The following is a 27809-nucleotide window of genomic DNA, read 5'->3' on the forward strand; positions in this document are numbered from 1 at the left end:
GATGCTCCCCTGCAGCTCCTCTCTGTGAATTCACTTAGTGGAAGCTGAGTCTTCAGTTTCTCCTTGAATCTTAAGCCCTACTTTATCTCCCACTTTTGACAGAAGACTGTTGTGTCTTTGTTCCTTGGAGTTCTCTTGGTTACGGTCCTCTCCTCCCTTCTCTCCTCTGTCCTCCCTCTTTCTCACCAGGGTGAAAAACTAGCATGGGCCTATAGATGTATGTGGCATTCCTCTCGGGCCTCAACCTGCCATCTGTGAGCACTAAGGTGGAGTTTTAGACACCCAGAAATCGCTGGCAAGGGCAGCCGTCTACAAACGCTTACATGGAAACCAAACACATAACACAAAATTTGGGTTTTTCTTGAAAAGAAGTACAATTTCGGTTTCTTTTAAAAGTAATGTAAACTCTTAATTTCAATGTCAGTGTGATACTTGAAGAGGACACTGTAAGCTGTAACAGCTTAAAACTTTAGCTGGAAATGATCCATACACAGTTCTGTACAGAAAATCATTGAAAACATCTCGAAGAAATACTGTCTGGATGATCAGCATACAGTATGACTGGCTCTGCCTCCAGTTTAGTGTTGCTTTCCTGTTCCCGTCAGACAAGAATAAGAAAAGGTGTGCTGTGTTTGGATCCAATGTGAGGTGACGTGAATATTGTAGGTACTCAGCTCTAGTCTTTGGTTTATGCATTTCAATTTTAAAATGTTGAATGAAGTGATAAAATAAATGACATCATTGTGAAAACAGCAGTGTCTTCATTGTACAGTGTGTAATAATTTCACACTATTAATTTACAATGATGAAAAAACATCTCGAAGAAATACTTTTTATTTGGGGGGATCAATAATTTCTTATTCTCGCTCAATCATGGTCGAACATAGAAATGCCTTTAAAATTGGACACATCAACATATACAAATAAAGTACCATTAAAATTTTCAGTTAGGTTATTTGATAGTAATAAAAATGATGAAAAAAAATAAAGGTCACATGTTTTAACATAGTCTTAGTATATGTACTTTATGCCACATGGAGGCGCTGTTAGACCATCCAGGGTTTTGTAGTGTTTCCATCTGCTATCTTGACATTGTAGATCTTTGACCGAAGCACTCATACCTTAAATACAGACTTGTTTTAAAAAAAGATAACTTACAAAATCATTGATGACAAATTGAAATCATGATGAAACTGCATTGTACAGGGTGGGGAAGCAAAAATGTCCTGTCAGGTAAAAACAGGGGGTTTAGATCAGGTGAGCTCGGGGGCTAAATTCCTTTGGGCCAGAAGTTCTCCATATTCTACTCACAGAACTTTTGGACCTTGATTGATGTGTGAGCAGGAGCCCCATCTTGCTGCCACACATAGTTGTTTTCAGGGTAGGTGGCCTTCAGCCAGGGCAAAACAGTGTACCTCAGAACTTTGTAGTACACATCAGCCCCAAATTTTCTGATCTGGCTTGAAGAAGTAGGAGGGCATCTGATTGCCATCTGAGCCCAAGACTCTCAGGACCATCTGGAGATCCAGCCTGTCCTCAAACAAAAAACGACCACATAGGTCGTCTGTACACGCCCGTATTACGACCCAGTGTTACGTTTTGACATATGCGACCTCTAGCGGTTGAGTAAATATCGACACTCCGGAGTTGCAGGTGAAACGTCACCATGAACAAACTTTTATCTAACACTATCCCTAACCTTAACCATAACCCTGAACCCGTGTTGAGAAAGTGAGGAAAAAGCCGTTTTGCGATGACGGAAAAGCCGTTTCGTGAATTAAATCCCGTAATTCGTTCCTTTTCCCCGTAGGGGCGCCAACATAAATATGCTCTCACGGGTCGTATTCCGGTGTACGGTGCATACGACCGATGTGGTCGTATGAATTTGAGGACTTGTTGGGAGATCTCTTGGTGCCCAAACTGGATTATCTGACATGCTGGATGCGGCGAATGGCCCTCTCACTGATGCCAACAATCTTGGCAATGTCCTTCTGAGGGATTTGGGCATTCAGGAGATCACAAACCCTGTTGCGTTTTGCTTGTTGCTTGCTCACTTCACAATGCACCAAGGTCTGACAAATACTACAAAGATTAGTTAAAGGTAAGGAACTTTGATTTTAATTATTGTTTTGATGACCCTCACCGTTTGGGCAGGACATTCAAATTTGTCAATAGGACATTTTTGCTTCCCCACCCTGTAGTATGTCTAAAGATATTACTGCACTTGGGAGATAACACAAAAACTCTGATCTTGCTCGAGCCCATGACCTGGAGATGACAGTGGTTAAAAAGCTTCAATAAACCACTGAATAACATTGCTTTTGCTGCCAATCTAGGCCTGACCACACTTAATGGAATCAGCTTTACTTCTGTCCTCATGGCCTGCATGCCTTTTTCACAGCAGATATTTCAAGTTGTCATAGTAAAAAAGGCACAGCTCCATTCAACAACAGCGTGACAGTAAGCCAGCATGGAACCCTGAAAATAAAGCAACTAAACGGAAAATCAAAATCCTTTCAATGAAAAGAGGCACATTTGAGTGCCTGCGTCCCACTAGCATTAACCAACCATCACAGAACACCTGGACACACGGTACCTAAAACAAGGGGACCAAGGCACTTTTCACCTCAACATTTCTATTTTTAATTTGCATTTAATATACAAAAATGCTATATTTGTCATGTGAGTCTTTTACTTGTCTATAGGAGCTTTTAAACAGTATATTCTTTCCCATGTGAAGTCTCCTGGCACAACGGCAGTGACACATTTAGAGAGTATTTATCACGAGCAGTCGCCACAATGACTGAAGAGACCAAAGAATACCATCCAGGCATTCAAACACGATACATACAAAGGATAAAGATTTATAAGTGATGCTTTGGATGCACAAACAACACACAATATCGAAAACACCAAATGAAAGTACAAAAAAATACAGTGACATTAAGGTATTGTTTTCTTCTTGTGTACCAATCAATATCGCCTTGGTCCTCTTGTTTGCATTCTTAATCTCCGGGGCAAACCTCTGGGATTTAGAAACAAGCTCCAGAGTGACCATAGTAGCAATGAAGGGCAGATTTCAGGTCGATGGCAGAATTTAAGTGGGTCCCATGTCAGAGCAGTGATGGGCAGAGGGGAGAAGAAATGGTCCCGCAGGTCTCTGATCCATCAATGTCTGTGCCTGAACAAGGCCTCCACTTAAAAACACACAGAAGCCCAAAGTTAGGAAAAAAAAAGGCTCTTTTACACACAAAGACAAACCCGTTGTATGATTAATAATTCAAATATTATGAGATTGAATGTTTTTATTTGTCCTGTACTTGGATTCGTGACCAAAAACCTTCAAAACTAATGAAATTGCCATGATACGATTACATTCAGTGCTAATTACCAAATGGGCTAACAAGTTAAACAAGAACACAGTAGAAATGTACACAGGTCTTGCTAAATTTGTTAATGTTTTTAAAAACAAACTTAAAACCTACCTTTTCAGTCTGGCTTTTACTTGAATTACCTTTTAGTGTTTTTATTCTTTTTACAACTCCCAATTTATAATTATCACTATTATTATTATTTTATTTTATCTATCTTTTATTCTGTTTCAGCTTATTTTATTATATGATATATTTAATTGAATTTATTTACTTATGTATCTATTTATTTTACTGATCTACTTATGGATTTATTTTATTTTATTCATTTATTTTTATTTATTTATTTTACACTTTAAACTAACCTCCAGTGTTTACCTATTTTAAACCTTTAAGATGGCGTTTCCTCAGTACGTACTGGGTATAACAATGTCCCTGATTTATTATTGTCTTTTATTTATGTTGCTTTTTAACAATACAGTGTATGGATTGCGGGGTGGGTGGGTTTGGGGCAGGGTGGGGTGGATTTGGGTCATAATTTCTTTCATCTTATTTTAATTATTTGTCTGTTTGTAAAGCACTTTGTGCTAAAACTGCTGTATGAAAAGTGCTGTATAAATAAAGATTATCATTATATTATTATTATAAATTTATACGTATTTTCATATTTCTGTACATGTTTCCTAAAATGTTCCTTGTTTTATGTATATTTATTTCCAGTATGTTATTTGTATATAAAGACAATTTCATTACTTGTTGTATAATGACAACAAACACTGATTCTGAACCTGAGCTCTGACCCCAACTTCCTTACAAGCTGGAATATGTGGAAAAAAGAAATTCATGGTACTGTAGGTATGTTATGACAAGTAAAGACTTCTCCTTCCTCTTTTAACCATATCATGTTTTGGCTGGCTTTAGGCTGATCGTTAAAGCCATTTAAGGGTGTGACTCTGCTTCCCCACCAGATAAGTTATCTAGAAGCATAAACAAAAGCATGAACAAGGTTTCTGTCACCTAGAAGTTACCTGAGAGTAGCCATCGTGTTGTACAAACTGTGTAGATTGGTTATGAACCAGTTTGGTGTTCACAGAGGCACAGGCACATGCGTTATGTCGCGGTATGGTGTGAAGCTATGGATGTGCACGTATCTGTAGAAGTCAGCAACCAGGATATGGTGCCAACATGTGACGGTATCCTGATTTCCAACATAGCTGGGTCTCTCAAAACTGTGATAAGGGCTTATCCAGATTTCAGAAATAGGTAAATAAAGTTTACATGCACAAACACACAACTGTGAATAAGTAAAAATAGCCAGGATACTCAAGATACATGACATAGTCTGTATTTTTCGCCAATTTCTAGTGGAACTGTTGCACCAATCAAGATGACAGGCATCGTTCTGTTTACCTGCAAGTTTCTAAAACATGTGGTTGCAAATATTTCCTTCAGTCCAACACACTTTCCTGGTAGATATCGCGCAGATGTAGGCGAGTACGTGACGAATGGAGTGGAACTTATTTTTATTCTATTCCATCGTCTTTCACTTTTAAAAAAGACATGCCTGCTGATGACACGATAGTTTGTGCTACCAGATGCTGCTATTTTGTCTCAAAGGACCTCTTTTGTGTGAAGCTATGAGGATCGCTCACATTAGGAGAAATTAGTCTTGAGAGCAAAATTAATGCATTTTCCAGTGCCCTCTTAAAGTCCCACAATGGAATGAAACAGTAGGATCAATACATTTCCTTCTGTCAGTTTTTGTAGGAACTACTGGTCAGCTACTCAAGAAAGATTTCCTTTTTCCTTATAAAAACGTTGCTTTAGCCACTAACACTTTCTCTGTTCCCGTTGTAATTAATACCAAATTGCAAGGAACAATATTTCTAGAATCTGTGGCAACTCATTTTTGTGACCTCTTACTTCCACAGTGTTTCCTTGGAGCAGAGTAGGTGTGTGATGTTACCTTTAAAAAAAGCAATCACAAGAAGTAACCAGCAGCTTTAGAGCTAAGCTAAAAAGCTAATAAATATTTAATGGCTACTTAAAAGTGAATTCTTACTTGTGTACTCCTGAGGGGACATTTGAGCGCTCATGACATCATTGAAGTGTTTCAGCCAGTCCTGTTGGTCACTCTCTGTCTCGCAGGTAAACAGGAACCAGCGGTCAGGCGTTTCTATGGTGATGCCGTGTTGCCAGGTGCCATTGCAGTGGGTGCCAGCAGGCAAGCCGGGGAAAGCATTGTAGCCATGGTCCCGGTTCCCCAAGAAAACTTCCCCTTTGGCAAAGGCGTCCTTTAAACAGAAAGACAGAGAGGTCAGCTGCACAAGACAAACTCTTTATTCTGCATTTTAGGGCACAGGGTATCTTTTGGACAAGATACAGGATATTGCAGGATGTTTATACTTTACTTCATAGCCCTGCTTAATAATGAAATAACTGACTTGCTGCAGTAAGTTTGACACCATTGGTCCTTCACCATTATGGTGAATGAGCAATTTAATAAGACATTTAAACAAATGTGAAACATTTTCTTGTCTAACACTAATGACACATATGAGGTAATAAATACGAATTTTACAAAAGTACCAGTCTTATTTTATTAAGTAAAGGGACACCATGAGAAAGTCTTTGGTGATGCTTAATGCCAAGGGGTCTCCTTTTGTACGTGATCTGAAGTGCGCTAAGACAGCATCATTGTGGTAGCCTAGCCGCGCTAGACCCAGGTCTGAAGACGCAAAGGTCTAGGAACTCTCGACAGGGAGGGAGGCGGGCTAAAAGGTTGTCTTTCAAATCACTCAGTGCAACGAATAGGCTGACGTAGTTCCTACAAAGCCGGAAATCAGAGGATGCGGGAGTTCGGTGAAGCCTTATTTATACAGTCAATGGGTGAAGCTCAAGTATATTACTGACATGTTAACAGAAAGATTATTCAGAGCCGGTACTAATGGAGCTCAACGACTGTTGTCGTTTTTGTTGTCGACCCTGGCAGAGAATTAAATTCGTTGCCGTGGGTTGTCTAGCGTGGCTAGGCTAGTTGTTTCCGGTTGTTTCTGTCAGAATCATTGTGACTCTGTCGTCACTTCGTTACGCCCGCCTTCTGACTCTACACTTCATGGTGATTCGTCGGCCAGTTTTAGGAGCATCCAACCTCGAGGCTTACCGAGGGTAACTAGACCCACCCTGGCAGAAAATTAAATTCGTTGCCGTGGGTTGTCTAGCGCGGCTAGGCTATCATTGTGGCCCATTGGCTAATAATGTATGCCACTGGAGTGCTTATTTCACATGACATAAGCCGTTGGAGTGGCTCTTGTTACGTTACCGTGTTCAAAGCAACTTTATAGGAATGATATCCATGGAATTAATTTTGTTTTACAGATGAATCAATTACTGATTGCTCAGGCTGCCAGAAGAAGTCTTAGAATGTTCACAATTTGCATCCCTACTTCCAAATACCGGTTAACAGTCTCACTGATTACTGATAACCAGAACCGTGCCTGAGAAAAACCAAAGCGTTCTATCCAAACACAGGATGCTTTCTTTATTCACTTGCATCCTTTTCTTGGTAAGCCTGCTGTCACATAGTTTATCAGGGGTTGGGGTCCAGCACAGGCCAGTGTTCTTCACCTCAAACTCAAAGTGCTCGTCCTTGGCCTGCCCGGGTAGCGAGGGATGCTAACTGTAAGCTCCTGGACGGCATCGCAGCTCGTCACAAGATTACGAGACATAAAGTGCTCATACTGAAGCCTCCTGGGTTCACTCAAACACACTTCAAGTGATTATGTGTCACATTATGTCTTATAAAAACAATTACAACTTGATTTCCTGTCTGAAATTTTATTCTGTTGTAACCAAAAGCAGACATGACGTGTGGATATATTGCTCTTACATGCACAGTGAATCATGGCGTACACACCCTCTGACATGCATAATTTACCTATTATCCAAGTGATCAAATGACACTGCTTTAGGCAGCTTCCTCCACATATTCCCTGTCCACTCTCGGCTTCACTGTACTTCTTTCTTTCTTTCATCTTCCAGCTTTTCTTGTCCGACACTCTTGGGATGAGTGGGACGGTCACTTAGCACCTATAATTATTGCAACCCTCCACTGAACCCTTACATCAGCAACAATGCTGAGCTGCTGCTGATCAGGGCTATTTGATGTGTATTTAGCCAAGGCTTGGGCAATGTGAGCTGCCCCCTCTTAAAGCCTCTGGCAAAGTCTCTGTGATAACCACAGCAATAAAAAATCCTTCTAATCATGCAGAATCTTCTGAAGCAGCCTCACTTTTACGTCTCAACCGATGATATGAGATGAATTAGGGGAACGTCTGGACAAAGTGTTGTCTGTAGGAGCGCAGTTTTCTGCAGGATGGAATCTAAATGTACTTTTGGGGTTCCTACTGTGAGCTCATGGCAAGAAATACAGTATGTGTAATTAAGTTTCAGTTGGATTGAAACTATCTTATATTCCATTTTCCCCACTGAGTCATGACTTCATATTGCCAACCCCGTCTACTTAATCTTATTTGCCTGATGAACCCCCCAAGAAATCAAGCAATGCACTAACACACCGACTACAGGCCAAAAATACACAGAAGTCTTTCTGATGTGTGCAGATGTTTGTGTCAGGACGTCATACCAGTGGATCTTTGAAGTACATGAGTCGTCTGTGGTCCAGGGTAAACCAGCGTTTCTTGAAACCTTCCGTTTGCTGCGTAGACAAACAAGGAAACGGAGTCAGACACTGGATGAGTGAGACAGTAAAGGACTGTACAGCGTCACAAAACAGCACTGTGCCTGAACCAAAGGAAGTGTCTTTGTGGTTTTAAATCAAAATGTAAATCACGCTCTTTGACTCTGAGACTCTGAGACTGTCATATATCAGGTTAGCTTGTCCTAATTGTCTACAAAATCTTAAAAATCCTCCTAGTTCAAATGATTTCATCAAATTTTGTCTAATCAACTGTGAGACAAGAACGCAGAAATTGCTTACATCTGAGCACCAGAAAATGCTTGGTATTTTTGCTGGACTTCTTTTTGACAGTTTTGCCAATTAATTTGTAATTTCTAGTCAGAGGAGACTAATTACAATGATGCTCGAAAGTTTGTGAATTGTCTCCAGTTTTGCATTAATATGCCATAAGACATCAGATTTTCACATGAGTTGACAAAGAGAGTCCAATTAAACAAAACAAAAATCTTATACTTGGTTACTTTTCTGTTTCTAAGAAAAAAAAATACAATAACACAAAGAGCTAAAGGAATGCAAATATTTGCTTGGGTATATGTTGTCACCCTTGTGTAGCAACAATTGCAGGTTAAGTTTCTAGTAACCATTTATCTGCCCTTTACACTGAATTGGAGGACTTTCAACCTTATCCTAGATGAAGAACAGCTTCAACTCTGAAATGCTGGTGGGTTTCCTCACATGAACGATTCACTTCAAGGCCTTGAAAAACATTTACGGTCGCAGTTTGTATGCTTAGGGTCACTGTTCTGTTGCATGTCCTACTTTCTCTTGAGATTCAGTTCATGACCCGATGTCCCGACATTTTCCTTTAATTTTCTGCTGGTATTCAGAATCCATTGTTCCAGCAACAATGGCAAGCTATCCCTGCCCAAATGAAGCGTAAAAGGTCCAAACCATGAAAATGCCACAGCCGTGTCTCACAGATGGGATGCTGGAATGCAGTGTTTTCCTCTTCTCCAAACATTTAAACTACAAAGGTCTCCTGATGTTGGACTCATGGTAATTAAAATTAGTCAATGTGAGCCTTAAGTTGCGTAAAAGTTTCCTTGGGTTCTTTTGTGAACGTGCAGACTAGTGAACTCACACAGTTTGAATGTGGATTGGTAGAGTCCAAATTCTTAACAGATGGTTTTTGCAACCTTTTCCAGCACCAACGACTCTTTTTGTGACGTTCTCACACATTTCCTTCGTTCACAACACAATACACTTCCTAAAACGTGCTGTGAAGCTCGGACTGTAATAGATGATTGTTCTTTCAGTTAAACAGAGCACACACTCAACTATGGTCTCACTGATGGAAAACACTAGGGCTGGCCCGAATAGTGATTTCTGGCCTCCGAATATTCCCTATTAAAGACGAATATCCGAATATTCGTTCTGCCCCGTAATGTCCAACGTAGACGGCCCGAATATTTGGATCCGTTCGTCTGGTCTTCCGGGTCCAAATTTTGCCTTCGTTTTGTCTTCAGTTAAACTGAAGAATTCCCAAACAGCGGAGGTCTTCAGCATCTTGTCTTGTGTTCATGCAACAAAGTGAAGCGTGACGTCAGAGTTGGCAGCAACCCGGCCATTCGAGTGGTGGAAACAAACACGAATGGAGGAGCCGAGATGAGCCGAAGTGGGCCGAAGGCGAAGAGAAGAGACGAGCTCCGAATATTTTTTCGTCTGGGGGGAGGAGGGGTGATCACATAGACATATGTGTATATGTCATCGACATATGTGTATATGTTTATCTGATCACACGACGGGATGAGCCGATATGAGCCGATGTGGGCCGAAGCCGAGGGAAGACAGTAACGCAGAATATTCTTTCCGCCCAGTAACGTCCGACAGGGGGAGGGGGGGTGGGGTGGGGGATTATATCCGGATACCCCCGTAGCGAACGAATATTCGGATATTCGGGTCAGCCCTAGAAAACACATGAATCTAATTTCACCTTTTCATTAACTGCTAGTTCTAAAGGATCTCATACTTTTGCCACTCACAGATGTCAATAATATTGGATCACGTTTCTCCATAAATAACTGACCAGGCACAATATTTTTTAATTTGTTTAATAGGATTCTCTTTGTCTGCTTTCAGGACTTGTGTGAAAATCTGTTTTAGGATCACGAATAGAGAATAATACTAAGATTCTAAAACTGGACTGAAACTTTATGAGCACACAATGACTGTCTTCATGTCGACTCTCTGCAGCCTAATTCAACCAGTTTGTCAAGAATATTTTCCTTTTCATGAATCAGTCGTGTCATTTCATTAGGATTGTGTAATAAACCAGATCTCAGGCTTTTTAAAGTGAGATGAAAGCATTCTTCTTTGTCAGATGCGCACTGTTTTCTGTTTGCACATAATACTGTCAGACTGTTTTCCTCTCAGCAGTCCCATCTGAGTGTTTGTTCCACCACATTCATAACACTGATGTTTAATTTAAAAACTTGTCATAGTTGAAAGTTTACAACAGTGCAAGTTTCCAAACCCACGATGAAAGCAGCCATCTAAGGACGCAAAGCGCGGCACCTTCGGAGAGTTTACTGAAGAGCACACGCTGCAGCTCTTTTCAGAGCCGCGCCTCAAATAATGACAACACTCAGGCTCCTGACTGCTGCCAGATTGTCCTCCTAAAAGTGTTTGATATTTTCACTGTGGCATAAGGCTGAGCAACTCACTATTCTTGCCTCATTTCGCCAGTTGACTCCTTCCACCAGTATGTCTCCTGTGCGGGAAGGAAATGAATTAAGCAAATCATCCCAACGCAGCAAGTTAATGAGTCCTTTCATCTCTCAGCCTGACAGACGGAGATTAAACTGAGAGCTTGTGTTTGTCTGAAGACAGAGCCGGTTGTGTCACTGAGGATCAGGTTGCTTGATGTCGCCTGTTTAGATGCTTCTGTCTGAATCCTGTATGTGAAGACGCCTGCATGTGTGTACAAATGCAAATACTAAAGTGTCAGTGCAACGCTGCACAAATGCCTTGTTGTGTGTTTCCTAAATCCCAGCATATGTCTTTGTTTTGTGTGTCTATTGACACTTGAGAAATAAGTCCATCCTCAGCTGGAAGCCCTTCATTCTCTGTTAAGCTGACAGACGGACGGACGGTGAGGCAGGCAGGTACAGTCGGTGCTTTCAGCTGTCAGTCAGCCTGTTAGGCAGAGGTAGAAGGGACCTGCACTGACAGCTGGGCTTGTTAGCCTAATAGATCGCCCCGTTCAATTAAAGGGAGAACAGAGAGCTGGGATCACAGGAGGAGATATAAGCAGGGGACTTACAAAGTGCTAATTCAGTCTCAATCACAGTTCACAAATAAATCTGGTTTACATATATACGGATATATTTTCCCCTCTGCTGACAGATAATCTATTAATGTCCTGAAGTGTTAATTACACTTGTGAATTTCTGCTTCTTCTTCAAGATCTATACATATAATCGTGTATGTGCAGTATCATAGCATCCACAAATGAATTACTCTATGAAGACATTGTCTACCATTGGCAAAGTGGAATAAATAAACCCTGTTAGGGCTCAAGACTGTGACCACAATGGCTGCATTTGCGACCTTTTTGAAAGTGTACCAATTAAAATTCCAAGTGGTTGCACTGGTGCGAGGGCATGACGATCACTGAGCTGTACTGGTGTCACTCTTACCGGTACAGACAGCCATGGCGTTAAGGGGGAGCTTTACCTTCAAATATGACAGATTTAGGTGAAAAAGTTAAATTTTAAAAAAGATGATTATCATATACCTAAATATGTATTCTTTGTCCTGATGAACAGTTTTTTTTTTTAAATTTGATTTCTTATATAATGAGTCATTAATCATAAACTTTAAGTGCTGATTTCTCAAAAGTTGATTTTCGGACACGAATAAACTGCCCCTTAATTTATCTTCTTACGCTTTTGACCAAAACTTCCCATTTTTGGCATGCTGCTAGTACAGGCTATGTAGAATGCACCTATTAGCCTTTTTTTGATAACTTCATTCTATGCTGAGTTATATATGAAAATCTTTGTAGCAATTGTTTCGTTTCATTACCATGGTAACCACAGTGAAATATGACAAAATGCCTAACAGGTGCACAGGTCCATACTTAAAGTACTACGTGATGCACTGGTATCATTTTATGGTAAATATTGCATGAGATTTTGCTTGGGGCAAATACAAGATGTAATTTCGGGTTCCACAATTCAACAGTATTTAATTTCAATCCAGTTGTTCAAAATGAAACAAATTTGGTTTCACAGTAAAGTTGGTGTTTAGAGGTCTCTAAAAATGTACAGGTTGCATACCTTATCTTAAAAAGTGTGTGCAATATGAAGCTTTCAACATTGGTCATTTTTAGTACTCAGCCGGGTGAAGCTCCCCCTTAACCACAGCGGTGGAAAGTAGTACTTCTACAACTTCGGTTTACTGTGGTATTTACACTTAAAAATGAGGTCTTCTCGTGAAATAGGAAAGACCGCATGTAGAAAAATATCACTCGGTTTCATCTGGGACAAATCTGACATTGCAACACCCCAGTTTAACTCGTGTCAGCATCAGCTCCCACAGCCTGCAATGTGGGGCGTTTAGGGAACACTGGTGAATTGTAATGTCTCTCGATAAGAAGATGTTCAGCAAGTGATGTGTTTTTCCGGGTCGGAGGTGCAACCAAATGAGAAAGCACTGTCAGCCCAGCCTGTGTAACTGATATTAGACGCCTCATGCAATTCATCAGTTAACCCCAAACTTTTCTCCGTTTTTGTTAAACACATGCAGAGAAAGAAAACGTATTGCTGCTCATGCTGAATGCTATCAAATATGTGTCTGGGATTTCAGTTGTCTCACATTGTTGTGAAGTAAAATGGAAGCTCTGTAACGCTACAGCTTCCACTCCTGCTGCCTTTTTTCATGAAAAAAAAAGAGAAAACGGATGCTGTCTGGATTAAAAAAGAGAATTAAGCAATTTGCTGTAATGCTCGAGGAGGCTGTTGATCGTCTGAGCTGGAATTTTCACTTTAAAATGTCACACACAGACGATTTCCATATAATTGCCGCATCTCCATAATTATTACAAATCACTGAACATCAAGTATCTGTTCCATGTGAACGGGCTTTTAAATTAACTGACAAATACGCTCTGATTAGTCCTGTACCTCCAAGGGAGTTCTGGTTAATGGAAATCAATGCCTCTGTACCCCAAAAACATTATCCTATTAGGAACTAATATAACAGTCATTAACACTGGTTACATATGCATTTTTTAAAATGTACTCTGAAGACTCTGACTTTAATTATAGGATTATAGCAGGATTAAAGGATGTAAAAAAAGAAGGAATGATTGAACTCAGACACAGAAACATCCTCTGTTAGCTGATAACCAACATGTGTGTCACATCAACAAATTCAAATGTCACACAACACGTTCCCTGCTTTGGAAGTTTAAGGTGAAGTTAACGTGAAATGCAAATATGATCTACCAGTAAACTGATTTACTGTCCAGACTATAACTGCAAGCAGGCAGGGGCATAATTAAATAAGACATCCACACCCTTTAAAAAAAGGACAGCCCCTCCAGCAAAAGTGGCAACACCATGGAACACCTACAAAAGGATCCCGTCAGCAAATTTTGTTGACTTCAATTTAGGAAATTCTTCTCGTTTATTTTCTGCTTATTGAAGCTAGCTCTGATCTACATTCACTGCTTCATGAAAATATCCCTTTGTGTATTTGCTTCTGAGATTTTACAGAAGAACTGAAGGGTGAGGAGTAAAATGAGCGTATATTTTCAACGTTTACGTACTCTGGGACCGGTTTTTTCCATGCATCCTTCTTTGAGAAAGTTCCGGGTAAGTTTGGGTATCAGCTGGAAGAAACAAACAAAAGGAAAACACTGAGATTAAAACAAACAAAACAACATCAGTTCAAATTGTTTCAGAGTTTTATGGCAGTTCTGCAAAAAATAGCTTCCATCATGAGCAGGAATTGTAACAGTTATGTTGCATATATGTGTGTAACTGTTCCTAATGAACTCCCATATTAAAAATATCTATATAAGCTTACATTTTAGGTGCGTGTTTGTCTGTGTGTGTTTACCTCTGCATCAGTCGCACCAGGGAAGGCCACCTTTAGATAATGAAGCTGAACTGCACGGATTGAATTGAACCAGTCGACGATCTCCTAATGAAGACAGAGAGGTTAAGACAGAGACGGTGAGGACAGACAGTCTTCTATTCCTTCTTTCTTTGCTCCTCACTGTCGTCAAGCGAGACACAGTAACACCACAGGTTTGTGTGCGAGTCTCTGTCACTGCTATAATTGTTATGCATGGGGAAAAAAAACCTGGTGACAATTTTGATTCCATTTATCTTACATGATGTCTTGATGATCTGTTTCAGAAACAGTGAAGTCCTCTGTTTGCTGAAACTGTTTCTTGTTTCTGAAGCTTTCAGGTTTATAGTGACTTGATTGCAATCATAAAATGCGGGATTTTCATTTTTAAATTCTGCTTCATAGCAGGAGTAACTGCATTTTTGAAGAATGTTTAGTTTTTTGTGCCAACTTCTTATGTTTCTAAGCTATTTTCTGTAGGTTTTTTGGTATATTTTACCATATTTAAAACACAAAAGGCCAAAATGATCCTAGATAGTGCATCCTAACCTCCAGTGTATGGATTGTTTACTACATGGAGAATTTCTTTGCATATTTCACCAAACAATAATGTCATCTCTACCTTTGACAGGATAGCAGGGAAATGGCATTCAAAGTGTAGCTTGTTTAATGTAACGTCAAAATGCCAAAATAATGTGTTCATTGAAAGTTGAATTGACTGTAATGCACAATGCACCCAAATAAATGTTAAACTGAGTCATAGTGTTGTTGAAATTGCACTTACTTTAATCTCTGGTTGTTTCTAATATAATTTTTAAAAGGACAGTTCATTACATGTAAAGATTTTTCTAATATACTTGTTCTCCTTTGCACTAAAACGTCGGAAAAACTTAGACTTATTGTTACTTCTCAGTAATTATGCTGTAAGTTTACTGGTTTAGTCCGTATGCGGCCCCTGGACCAAAATGAGTTTGACACCCCTGTTATAGACCCACACTGCTGAAGCGCAAAGAGGAAAGCAGTCATTCTGCTTTTACATATTGCATGTACTTAGGTATGTATATGATTCATTTTAGAGCCTCTTGTGTGCGCCACACACAGTGCAGAGATGCAGACCTTGCCATTGTCGTGATAAACGAAGATGTTGCGGGTGCTGTAGTCTTTGAGGTAGGTGATCTGCAGGCCGTTGGGGTTTCCTATCTTTTCTGGCTGAAAGGTTGCGTTGATGGTGTCCACCTTGATCACTGCTTTGGGTTCCTTAGCCTGCAGGAGAGAAGATAAAGTGGAGACTTAAGTGTGAAATGCAGGGGACAGCAACAAAATATGTAGGAACTGCTGACTAATTCAATGCTTGCAAGCTGATGCCTGTCAGCCGCTAAACAAAGAGATCAGGAGACGGATCCTTGTTGTTTTTGCTTAATAATAACTTATATTTTAGATTCTGTAAATGGTTTAATCATAAGTTTTGTCACTCCTTAATTGATCTCACTGCTATAACATGAATTGCAAATCTATTACTTATTTCTTCACATTTGATTGCAAAAAGAAGTCACGATGTTACCCTGCATAGTGATGTTACTTAATGTTGAGTAAACCTCAGCTTTGAAAGGCATGCAGCTCACTCTTGTGAACAAATGTATACAAGTCCAGTAACAAAATTCCAAATAAATGCTTCATTAAATGCTGCATTAGAGTGCTGCCAACACCACTCGAAGACAGAGAGCATATGAAAATCCACTGCAATTAAACCTGTTATACATATGAAATCTCTTAGACCTCTGAGAGTTCAAACAGAAATAATATGTAATTATGTTTTATGGGTATTTCTCTCCAGAACCTGATCAGATATTAAGGTTAAAAAGCAAAAGTCTTCTGCTTTGAATAGACGTGACAGTCAAAACAAATGCCTGTATTCATATTTTGTCTTTCTTCTAACCATAAAAATAAAATCTACACATCAGTCCGTGTCACTGATATCCATCATTTCCATCACCAACACTAATCCCAGCAAACCAGGTTATGAATGCTGTGCTTTCATCTGCAGTGGCTTGAATTTAAATGGGCAACTATGGAAACAGAACCTCCATCTGTGTGTTTCTTTGAGTTAACAGAAAACACACACAGCTATGCCTATTGAAAACTGATTACATTTGACCCCTTACATCAATGTGAACGTTGACTCTTGAGTGTGAAAAATCAGTAGGAAAAAGTGAGATCAATTGCAAGAGGAGCAGTGAGATGGACTGGAGTCACACTTTCAACTTGTGCCTAAATATTTTACTCACTTTAAGGCTCTTGTGAATCTGTGGAACTTTTATCCTCACACCGACTGAATGAGGATGTTTTTTTACTGTGCGGTATTCACACAGAGAATGAAGAAACAGAGTGAAAACAGTCATGGATACCAGGAAAAGCATTCACATTAAAGAGGCGTTTGTATGCCGAGACATATCCGTAAATGCAAACAGATTCCAACGTTACAGTCTTTCATTTTTTATTATGTCTTTCTGAATGTATTATTCCCACATCCCCTGAGCTGGTTTACTGTGACAAACAAAGTGTTCCCAGTGCTTCCAGGCCTAATTGGTCTGGGTGGTGTACAGCACAGTGAATCAGCCACACTGACAGAGAGGACAGACTGCTGGCTAAGCTTGTCTGAGCACGCTCAAACGCTGTGGAGGGAGCAAGTATCATTTTGGAGTCTCCTGGTAGGTGTGTATGATTACAAAGCCAACCATGTGTCTGTGTGGAAAAAGCACCGAGTCAAATAAAGTGGGGGTTTATGTCTTTAAAGTGTTCTGTGATGTGGTTGCATGTGTGTGGGTGCTGCACATGTGCAGGAAGAGAACTATCGAAAAAGAGCGTAATTAAAAGCTGCTTACGTCATATTTGGTAAAATACTTCAGAGTCCCCTCCCTCACAGAAAGGACGAATCGCCTGCTCAGGAACTGTCCGTTGTCCCGCCCCCTCTTCATCAACATGCCATCTCTCGTTCCTGCAGGAAACCAGTAGAGGTCAGTCATGAGTTTTAATCACAGACTGTATATAGGAGCTGGATGTACACACGTGGACAAAATTGTTGGTACCCCTCAGTTAAAGAAGGAAAAACCCACAATTCTCACTGAAATCACTTGAAACTCACAAAAGTAACAATAAATAAAAATTTATTGAAAATTAAATAATCAAAATCAGCCATCACTTTTGAATTGTTGATTAACATAATTATTTAAAAAAACAAACTAATGAAATAGGGCTGGACAAAAATGATGGTACCCATAACTTAATATTTTGTTGCACAACCTTTTGAGGCAATCACTGCAATTAAACGATTTCTGTATTTGTCAATGAGCGTTCTGCAGCTGTCAACAGGTATTTTGGCCCACTCCTCATGAGCAAACAGCTCCAGTTGTCTCAGGTTTGATGGGTGTCTTCTCCAAATGGCATGTTTCAGCTCCTTCCACATATGTTCAATGGGATTCAGATCTGGGCTCATAGAAGGCCACTTTAGAATAGTCCAACGCTTTTCTCTCAGCCATTCTTGGGTGTTTTTGGCTGTGTGTTTTGGATGGTTGTCCTGTTGGAAGACCCATGACCTGCGACTGAGACCAAGCTTTCTGACACTAGGCAGCACATTTCTCTCCAGAATGCTTTGATAGTCTTCAGATTTCATCGTACCTTGCACACTTTCAAGACACCCTGTGCCAGATGCAGCAAAGCAGCCCCAAAACATTACTGAGCCTCCTCCATGTTTCACCGTAGGGACAGTGTTCTTTTCTTCGTATGCTTGGTTTTTGAGTCTATGAACATAGAGTTGATGTGCCTTACCAAAAAGCTCCAGTTTGGTCTCATCTGTCCAAAGGACATTCTCCCAGAAGCTTTGTGGCTTGTCAACATGCATTTTTGCAAATTCCAGTCTGGCTTTTTTATGAGTTTTTTTCAGCAGTGGTGTCCTCCTCGGTCGTCTCCCATGAAGTCCACTTTGGCTCAAACAACGACGAATGGTGCGATCTGACACTGATGTACCTTGGCCTTGGAGTTCACCTTTAATTTCTTTGGAGGTTGCTCTGGGCTCTTTGGATACAATTCCAACGATCCGTCTCTTCAATTTGTCATCAATTTTCCTCTTGCGGCCACGTCCAGGGAGGTTGGCTACTGTCCCGTGGGTCTTGAACTTCTGAATAATATGAGCCACTGTTGTCACAGGAACTTCAAGCTGTTTAGAGATGGTCTTATAGCCTTTACCTTTAAGATGTTTGTCTATCATTTTTTTTCGGATGTCCTGGGACAATTCTCTCCTTCGCTTTCTGTTGTCCATGTTCAGTGTGGTACACACCTTTTCACCAAACAGCAGGGTGACTACTTGTCTCCCTTTAAATAGGCAGACTGACTGATTATGAGTTTGGAAACACCTGTGATGTCAATTAAATGACACACCTGAGTTAATCATGTCACTCTGGTCAAATACTTTTCAATCTTTTATAGAGATACCATCATTTTTGTCCAGGCCTGTTTCATTAGTTTGTTTTTTAAAATAATTATGTTAATCAACAATTCAAAAGTGATGGCTGTTTTTGATTATTTAATTTTCAATAAATTTTTATTTATTGTTACTTTTGTGAGTTTCAAGTGATTTCAGTGAGAATTGTGGGTTTTTCCTTCTTTAACTGAGGGGTACCAACAATTTTGTCCACGTGTGTCGCCTCTGGGTCTGAAAAGTGAAGCCAACGTGGAGGTGAATTCAACCTGCATTCTTTCCAACAGCCAGCAGGGGGCAACTAGCCTGGTTGCAAAAGGAGGACATTCTCACTTGATCTGTTACTTCAGTAAACATTTTCCTAATGAATCTATGGTGTCAGTCACTCCTTTAATGCAGCATGATGTAGCACATGTAAACCAGGGGCTGCTAGATTCCTTAAGACAATCTCGGTGCTTTGATACGTCAGAGAAAAGTGTGAAAATTCTATATCTGCTGCTTTATGTGCAAAAAATGGAGTTCAAAACAGTGCTCATGTATCCTCTTAAGTACTTATCATGTATACAATCGATTTAGGTAAATAGGTTTGACGCAGGATGCATGCTTGGCTCATTTTCCACCTTCGATTTAGGTGTTTTTCTGTCCCGATAATTCTGGTCTCCAGCAGTTACGGGGTTTGCTGACAGTATAGTAAGAATATTGACATCAAATATAATGCAAGTAAGAGTAATACGACTAGAAAAAGGAAAGGAGACAGGAGAAAAATGGCATTTCCTGCTGTGGGAATGTACTTAAGATGTGTAACAACCAGCAGTCTAGGTAGATGATCACGGTGTTTGTGGACAGTGTCACAAATTGTAGGAAGAAGGACACATGTTGAACTGTATATTCACCTTATGTGCAGTGACCGTGAAGAGTTCTCAAACACTGTAAAACTACCCTATTCTACACAATAGAGGAATTCAGTCACACACGTTCACACCAGAAACTGATTCTGACAAACAGGAGTGATACAGAAAGCTCCACCCTGCAAGTTGACAGGATTGCTTGCTTAGATTTATCACATATAAAACCCTGGGAATCTGAATCTGTGTCTTTGAGACTGTCAGTACACTGAAGTTTCTATGTAAAAACACTCAGACATGGTGTTGACTCCTTATTTTGCTCATGATGCATCGTATCCAGCCCATAGAAAACATTGTATGCACATGTTAACCTTCTGCTGTTTAGTCTATCTAAATCTATATATGATATTATCCTGGCTTAACCCAGTCCTGAACTGGCATCAGTCAGGTTCAGCTCCAGTATGTGAAGCATTCTCCTTCTCTGTAAGCTAATGCCTGATCACTGAAGGACTATATCCATCTTTTATACAGTCTATAGCTTTTAAAACATGTGTGCGTGTTTGTATGCATCCTGCACTCACCTTTCTCATATATAAAGCTGTTCCCAGGGTTGGAGAACTCTTTCCTCTCGTACTTGGCTCTAATCCACTGCTCTCTCAACACCCTGGACAAACACAGAGATAAAATGTCAATAAAAGTAGCTTGTAAAATACCAGCTCACGGCAGACTGATAGTCTTGTCTGTACTTTGTGATCTCATGTGATCTGCATAAGTAGAGACTCATATTTGTCTTGGGAATTTTTTATTTGCAAATTTAAGTTAGTTTGCTATTTAGTAGCTTATGCCTGAAAAATATTCACTTTTCAACACTGTTGGCTAGTTGCTGTTAAGCCAACTGAGGCTGTCTAGCAAAAGCTAACCTCAACAGAACAAACAAAAAAAAAAGAAGTGGGCCACATACAGTAAGTCTGTAATATAATTCAGTTTGAGATAAAACCTCAAACTACATTTCATGTTCTGTTAACATTTATATAATTATGAACATGTTTCTTCTCTTTTTCTCTGTCGCACATCTTCTGCTCCACCTGTTTTCTGTTGCTAATGATCACAATGAAGGAGCTGCATGGACTGACCATTCATAACATCAAAGCAAAGTTTGCCACCAGAGCAGTTCTGACACAGTGATGAGCTGCTGCACACATTTAACACACACTCGACAGTTTCAATCAGGTACAGTAGGAAAAACCTGGCTGTGCGACTCGATATGCAAGTGTTTGTTTCATTCCTGTGCCACCTAAGAAGGTTTGCTTTTTTCCCCAAAAAAATCCCCGTTTCACATTCATAGAATTCCAAACACTCTTTTCTGGGAGAGACCTGACCAAGGAGGACGTACTAAGACACAGTCCTCATCTGTCAACAGGTAATCAGACTGAGCAGCAGGAAGAGGATCACCAACAAAAAAAGAGAAACAGCCCTTTAAAAGAGAACAAAAGAACTTATTAGAGACCTAAAAGGCAAAGTAGACCACCTCTTAAAGAGAAATGCAGAGAGTCTGTGTTCAAGGAAGCATGATTTTCAGGATTAATTATTTACAGTGGGGAGGAGACACAGATGTCTCAGAAAGCTAAGGCTAAATAGAAATAATTAATAAGACACACACACATACAGAAGATCAACATGTTGTAATCTCCTCCTTGTCTTAGTGTATATTTGCTTTATTTATCATTAATGTTGTGCTGAACTGAAACAATAAAACACAGAGCAAAACAAATTAAATGCATTCACACACACACACACACACACACACACACACACACACACACACACACACACACACACACACACACACACACACACACACACACACACACACACACACACACACACACACACACACAACACACACACACACACACACACACACACACACACACACACACACTACTTTTCTTTACTTATACTCATTAAGAAGATGGGATGAATACTGGTAAGATTCTCTGCATCCCTTGACTCAAAATTCACAAGAAAAATCTAGAATCCCCTGTGCGACGGTGTATTTCCTGCTTAACACTATGTGTCTTTGTTTAATCTGGAAATTATTAGAATATATAGTTTATAGCATCGTACAATTACAATGAGTAGCTTAAAAATAAAAATTAAGAGCTGACAGTGATGGTCAGTAAATCAATTCGTACAAACTATTAATCAGCCAAGCTTCTAGAATTAAGAATGACCGCTGCTTGGATAAAACTAACGATCTGAAGTTTACTTTTACTTTTTTTATTAAGGAAAAAGTCAGTGCATAACGTTGCAACAGGAAACTAATCTTTCTCATCAACACTTGAACGTCAGCCTTGAATCTTACCAATGAGGATATCAGTCAGCTTTATTGGTTGGGCAAAGCTCTCACAACCACGCCCTCTCTTTAACTTGACCGAGCTTGGGCAAATCTGCCAGGTAGCAAAAGCAGAAAAAATGCATCCCAAGAACTGCAGTCACGAGGGCTCGCTGAGAGTGTGTTACGCACTGGAACGCTCCAAAAGCTAAGTACAAGACGGTCAGAGTGTGTCAGGACAAAGCTTTCAGTCTTGCAACCTTGGAGGTATTTTTTTCAAACACATCTTGAAAACAGCACAATACCTTTGAGGGTGAATGAGAACATGACGGTACAAAGTATGCAAAATGATTTACAGCTATTGACGTGTGAAATCTTACATTTTTATTCATTTTATGTTTAAAAAGCTTATATTTCCACTTGTACCTACTACAAAACTCTGAAGAGATTAACATGGCTGTTTCTTCACACCAAAGTGCCTCCAATGTCTATTTTAAATGAATTTTACCGCTATTTTTTATTTTTGCATTGATTGGTAGCTGGTTTTATTTGGTTTCAGCAAGTTTTCATATCTTCCTTATAACATTAATTAAATAATATAGCTGGTTAATTAATGTGCTTGTTCATTTATGTGTTCTCTTAGACTCTTTTGCCTTTTATATCAGTGTGTTGTTAATCATTTGCCTCAAATCAAAAACATTTTTGTGAATTTCTGTCATTCTAAAATGTGCTATATCAGTAAAAGGAACATGACTCGATTCTCCTTCCCAACTAGTCCACTACATATTCAATTAGAACTTGGAGAGTTGGGTTTATAACCACTTCAAAAGAGTGAGTTTTTTCTTTTTTTAAAAAAAAAAGGTGGGCTGATGATGTAACTGGAATAAAATCTAAAAGATAAGGAAGGACTCCTTTTAAGATTCCAGTTGCATGCAAATATTCACATGCATGTGTTCCAAGAAAAACAGGAAACCACATGCGAGGACACACACTGGTGCACTTGTAAAAAATACATCACAAAATATACAATCATGCATACAGCATATGCAAATATTAGAAGAATTAAAAACAAAACTGCATGTTGTCAAAGATATGATTACAGAGTGTGGTTGTTGCTATGGGTACTCACTGGCAGTCCTTGTGGGTGGGTTTGTAGTAGTAGACTGGAACAGCAGCCTCATATTTACTCCTCATCAGCTCATTACCATTCTCTGCCATGAACTAATAAAGCACACACACACACGGAATGAACTGATTATGCAAAGAAGAACTTGGCGCAGGAACAGACAGTTTTCAGGCTACGGGACAATTTTCTTTCACAGGAGTTTCAAACTGATGTTAGAGGAAACTACTGACCCACAGAGCCAAGATGACAAATGCAAGAAGCATTTCAGGATAAAAATGTACTAAGACCAAACTCATTTACTATCTGGTGTATCCACAGCAGGGTAGGGAGTCATTGGCCAACAATGTCACGTCCTCACATTTCAAATAAATAATAAACTCTTTTTTTTTCTTTTTTTTTTATTCTCAAGATGTTTCCAATTTTGCAACTCCCTTCCACTCAAAGCTGGGTTTGGCTTTTGTTAATGTGTGAACTGTGTACTTATTGATTTTCACACCATAAGAGTGTTTTCACCTCTAAAGGGCCATCTAAAATCTCTTTTTTAAAACCTCCAAGTAGGATTCGGGACTTCACAACGAGGACAACTGTGGAAACTTTAAACCTGTATTGCAGAAACGCTGACTCCCTATATGCAGTATTTAAGCTTATTAAATTGATAAGTGTTCCATGTTAGTAAAAGACTTTATTATAAGGGAATTTTTTTTGTATGCATCACATCAGACACATGCAACTGTTCAAAGCAGAGTAATTTTCTGTACCTTTCCACAAGCCTGGAGGTGATCTTAAAGACTGATCCTACTTTTTTATACCCTCCGTTGTGGTAGGAGCAGAGTCGTGATTAAATGTGTTACATGCTGACAGTGTCATGGCCACTCAGACGACAGTAGACTGCATGAAGCGAGGGATCAGGAATGTTCTTTTTTAGGGACAGTTGGATTGATAACACCTTCTTATCTGTCCATTAAACAGAGCAGACAGTCAGAGAGTGGAAGTGAGCAAAGTAAAAGAAATGAGTTGACCACTGAAGCTTACAGATAAATACTTAAGATCCCATTTATTCAAGCTGTACAACAAAAAAGCACAATTCAGCATTTTAAGATTTGTCATATGGCAAACTATTTCTTGGCTGGTGCCATAAACTTTGCAGAGTTTCTGACTTCTTCTTGAATTAATTTTTTAAAAAGTTATAGGTTGTTTGTTACTGCTAAGCTAAACTAAAGAGCTGCTTGTTTTAGCTTCGTGTGTATAGAAGCATTCATACCATAAATGTTATTGGTAAATTGGTAAATGGCACATTTTATTATCTACATCTTGGTAAATAAGCATAGTTCACAAACTGCTCTTTATAGAATTGCTTAGTATTAGAAGAATACCTTATCATTGGCCTCGTGTGTCAGGAAAAAAAATTAGAAAGTAGCATTAATTATTAATATTACAGATTTATAGTCTTAAAACAGCAGATCCATAATGATGTATTTGCATTATTCCACTTTTTTTTTATATCCAAACTGAGAATATGTCTCAAGTTTTGTTGAAGTTTAAGGAAATCATGTGGTGACTGCTGTCCCTTGAGGGCACCTGATTAGCCAGCCATGGCTAAGGACAGCAACAACCACAACGAAAACAAGTAAAAGAAGAAGTAACAAAGTGTTTTTGACCACACAAGTCAGCGCGAAGTGTTAAAGTTTAGGGTTCACATCAGCAGCTAGCAGCTCATATACAGATTATCACCACGGTTCCAAGTGAGTGCACACTTCAACCCCAGTAAAATGCTACTTAGTCAGTGAACATTTAAAGTATATCCAGTCAGCGTTGGTCCTCGTCAAGAAACTGAACAGAAACCAGCATTAAAACAGATAATTATAAAAGCTGGGGGTGGTGAAGGGGCTGACTGTGTCGTCTCACCTGCACCTCGTGGTCCTCCCAGCGGGACAGGCTCAGGGACTTGACCTTGCTGATGTCTGGGAAGTTGCGGTGGATCCCAGAGCAGGCCAGACAGACGAACACTCCCAGAGAGCAGGAGCCCCATGTCGGGTCTGAACAGAGGACATGAATAGGACACATGGAGCGTTGTGATATAAAATGGCATAGATAGTGTGGAAGAACAGGAATAAAGACAAGAATACAAGGACGGAAAGATGCAGGGGCTAAGAGGGATGCTCAATTTTAGACCAAACAAACATCTTTTGTATGGCTAAGAATTAAGATTCCAAAAAAAAGCTGCTAGTTTTGTTTTATTCCACAAACTACTCATTCAATCCACTAAATATTTTGAAATGACCATCAGATGTTCTCAGTCACCAAAGTGCAGCATGTCCTGTCGCATTTTATCAAATGATAAACAACACAACTTCAATACACTAGTTTTACCCAGTTCAACATTCTAAAGCCAAAAGATAATTAATTAGTGATATCAGACAGAAAGCAGTGAATGTCTATAAGCCAGACCCAAATGAAGTTCAATGACCCATCAACGTTACTGGCAATAGGCTAACAACAAGCATTGTCATCACTGCATATATTGTTGGACTTTCCAAGCTAAAATTAAAATACACTTATTCAGGGAGATGCATTTGAGCTACAACATGATTCACAGCTCGCACATAGTTTCTGTGTCTCGCCTAAAGGCAAATCAAAGTTGTTGTTAGGTGACAGGAAAGCATTTTCCCCAAATCAATATAAGCCTTGCGTTCATAAGCTTAATTCCAGTCAAGCCAGATCAGCATGACACAGAGCCAAAAATCTTTAGAGTTAATTTATCTGTCTTCCCTTTCTGTAAACCGAGATATACGAGAAATGCTTCCTTTGCTTTGGCCACACCTGTCTTATCTTTCCGCAACCTTTCTGTAGACTGCCAGTAAACAGAGCCTTTGAGAGTTGTGGCCTTATCGGTTGAGATCACAGACGTCTGAGCGGAGAGGGCATTCTGTCATTTTCCAACCGTAAAGGGCAGATTAGAATATGATTTGCTTGGCTGGTTAATATGCATGCCCAATGTTTTGCTATGTCAGTGGTGCACAACTTTAGTGAGAGAGCTAATGAAAAAAATGAAAAAAACAACAGGCTGACACGTGCAAGTCCTAACACACACACACACACACACACACACACACACACACACACACACACACACACACACACACACACACACACACACACACACACACACACACTATCTGTAGTCTCTAACAATGAGGAATCATTGGACATGATGGGAATGGGTACCAGAATTTAACCAGAGGGTCCATTAGGAACTTAGCCAAAAAATGTGGCTTTGAGCAAGAAACCTTGTCATCCATACACCTTTTCAATAAGCTTTTCTTGGATAAACAAAGAAAAGATGAGGAGATAACGCCTAGCAACAAATGATCCTTGTTTTACATCCTCGGGGCATAGATTCAGTGGCATTCTGGTTTTATTTTGATGCACTGAAATGTGGCAAGAACATGTTACGTCAAAAATTACTTTTGACTGCATTAAAACTCCACTGACAGAACACAGATAGATAGATAGATAGATAGATAGATAGATAGATAGATAGATAGATAGATAGATAGATCAACGACACGCCATAGCTAGTGCACGTAGCTGTTGAGCCACAGCTTCATTTTTTTGCTACTGTCAAAACTATATCTGGAAAAAGAAACACTCTTCTCAAACCTTGACACGCATTTTGATGAACTAACATCTTTACTTTGTTATTCCACAAACAGACATTAAATGAGGCAGGAGTTACATCCAATATCATGATAAAACATCATTTAACATAAAGACTTTAAAACATGTTTTGTCTCTAATTCACTCCACACATTTTCCCTTTAAAGACCAGTGGAGTTCCTCAGATGTCTCCATAATCTCTAAAAGTGGGCATAAAAACCTCAGAAGACATCCACTGTTAGCCTCAGCTGGATGAGTGTGGACAAGCCCTACACTCATGCATGTCAGGACTTGCTGATTTCTAGAAGTTTCTTCTCTTGGAGCCTCCACATTGTACAACCAAAGAGCTTCACCTGAGCTTGTTTCCTTCAGGAGCTCCTCCTTCCTGACTCACTTCTGGACACATTTCAGATCCCAAAAGCACCAAAAGCGGCTGAAACATTTAGTTTCAAGTCTCGTAGCTATTTCAAGCTGAAGCGGTTGGACTATAACAACAAAAGATGCATGAAAATGTGGTTTAAATGTCAGCTCAGGTAAACGTACTCCACACCTGAGCTACTAAAGATAAAGTTCCCCTTTTCACCTTTTACAGCTGATTTTTGCACCTACCCGGCGCGCCACAGTCTGCGCAGGCGTCATTTCCAGGTTTTTGCAGGATCTCTCTCAGGTACCGGGTTGCTCTTTCATTTGCCGACATTTCAGCGTGCAGATCGGTTATTCCTCCGCTCTCAGAGGGACACGGAGGCACTGATTAAAGGTGTGTCTCCTCGGGCTTCACTCCCCCTCTCGGAGCGCGGACAAGTCCTCGCAGGTAGCTGTGTGAGCCCTCAGCGCGGGCGAACTGAGCCTCCGGGTGGAGAAAACAATCCAGTCAAAGCCGCCTCACAAATTTTAAACGCCAAAATCCAGTTTGTTTACGCTCTGCAGCGAGCCAGAGTCCGGTGTTGACACCCAGAGGTCCTGTGGAGGTCTGCAGTCAGATCTCCACCAGGTCCCGGAGCGGCTGAGCGGAGGATGAACCAGCACAGGAGGAAGTGAAATGCAGAGGTTGTTCCAACTTGCTTTTCCGCATAATTCGAGCTCAGATCGCTATGCACGACGCCACAGTGCCAAGCACCAATTTAGCTTTAAGAGGGCTGACGTGCAGTCGGCCTGCCTGAT

General features: G+C 40.0%; 1 protein-coding gene across 1 annotated transcript; it reads right to left on the reverse strand.

The window, feature by feature from the left end:
* Positions 1-818: 818 nt before the first annotated feature.
* Positions 819-27809, reverse strand: zgc:92360 (uncharacterized protein LOC436988 homolog). The gene is made up of 11 exons (XM_022194126.2): positions 27258-27809; positions 24897-25027; positions 22995-23086; positions 20112-20194; positions 17094-17206; positions 15328-15474; positions 14197-14280; positions 13904-13966; positions 8017-8088; positions 5434-5665; positions 819-3197 (listed from the first exon to the last, which is right to left on the reverse strand). Exons 1-11 carry the CDS (start codon positions 27343-27345, stop codon positions 3169-3171), a joined length of 1134 nt encoding a protein of 377 aa, XP_022049818.1. The 5' UTR covers positions 27346-27809; the 3' UTR covers positions 819-3168.

This window comes from Acanthochromis polyacanthus, chromosome 3 (assembly GCF_021347895.1).
Source record: "Acanthochromis polyacanthus isolate Apoly-LR-REF ecotype Palm Island chromosome 3, KAUST_Apoly_ChrSc, whole genome shotgun sequence".
Taxonomy (NCBI): Eukaryota; Metazoa; Chordata; class Actinopteri; family Pomacentridae; genus Acanthochromis; species Acanthochromis polyacanthus.

What these genes read in the sequence shown, in the direction of transcription:
- zgc:92360 (XM_022194126.2), bottom strand. Translation starts at nt 27,345, where the DNA reads ATGTCGGCAAATGAAAGAGCAACCCGGTACCTGAGAGAGATCCTGCAA. An exon ending in CGCAGACTGTGGCGCGCCGG is followed by an intron (nt 25,028 to 27,257) that starts GTAGGTGCAAAA and finishes TCCTCTGTTCAG; the next exon opens with ACCCGACATGGGGCTCCTGC. An exon ending in CTGGTGCGACTGATGCAGAG is followed by an intron (nt 13,967 to 14,196) that starts GTAAACACACAC and finishes TGTTTCTTCCAG; the next exon opens with CTGATACCCAAACTTACCCG.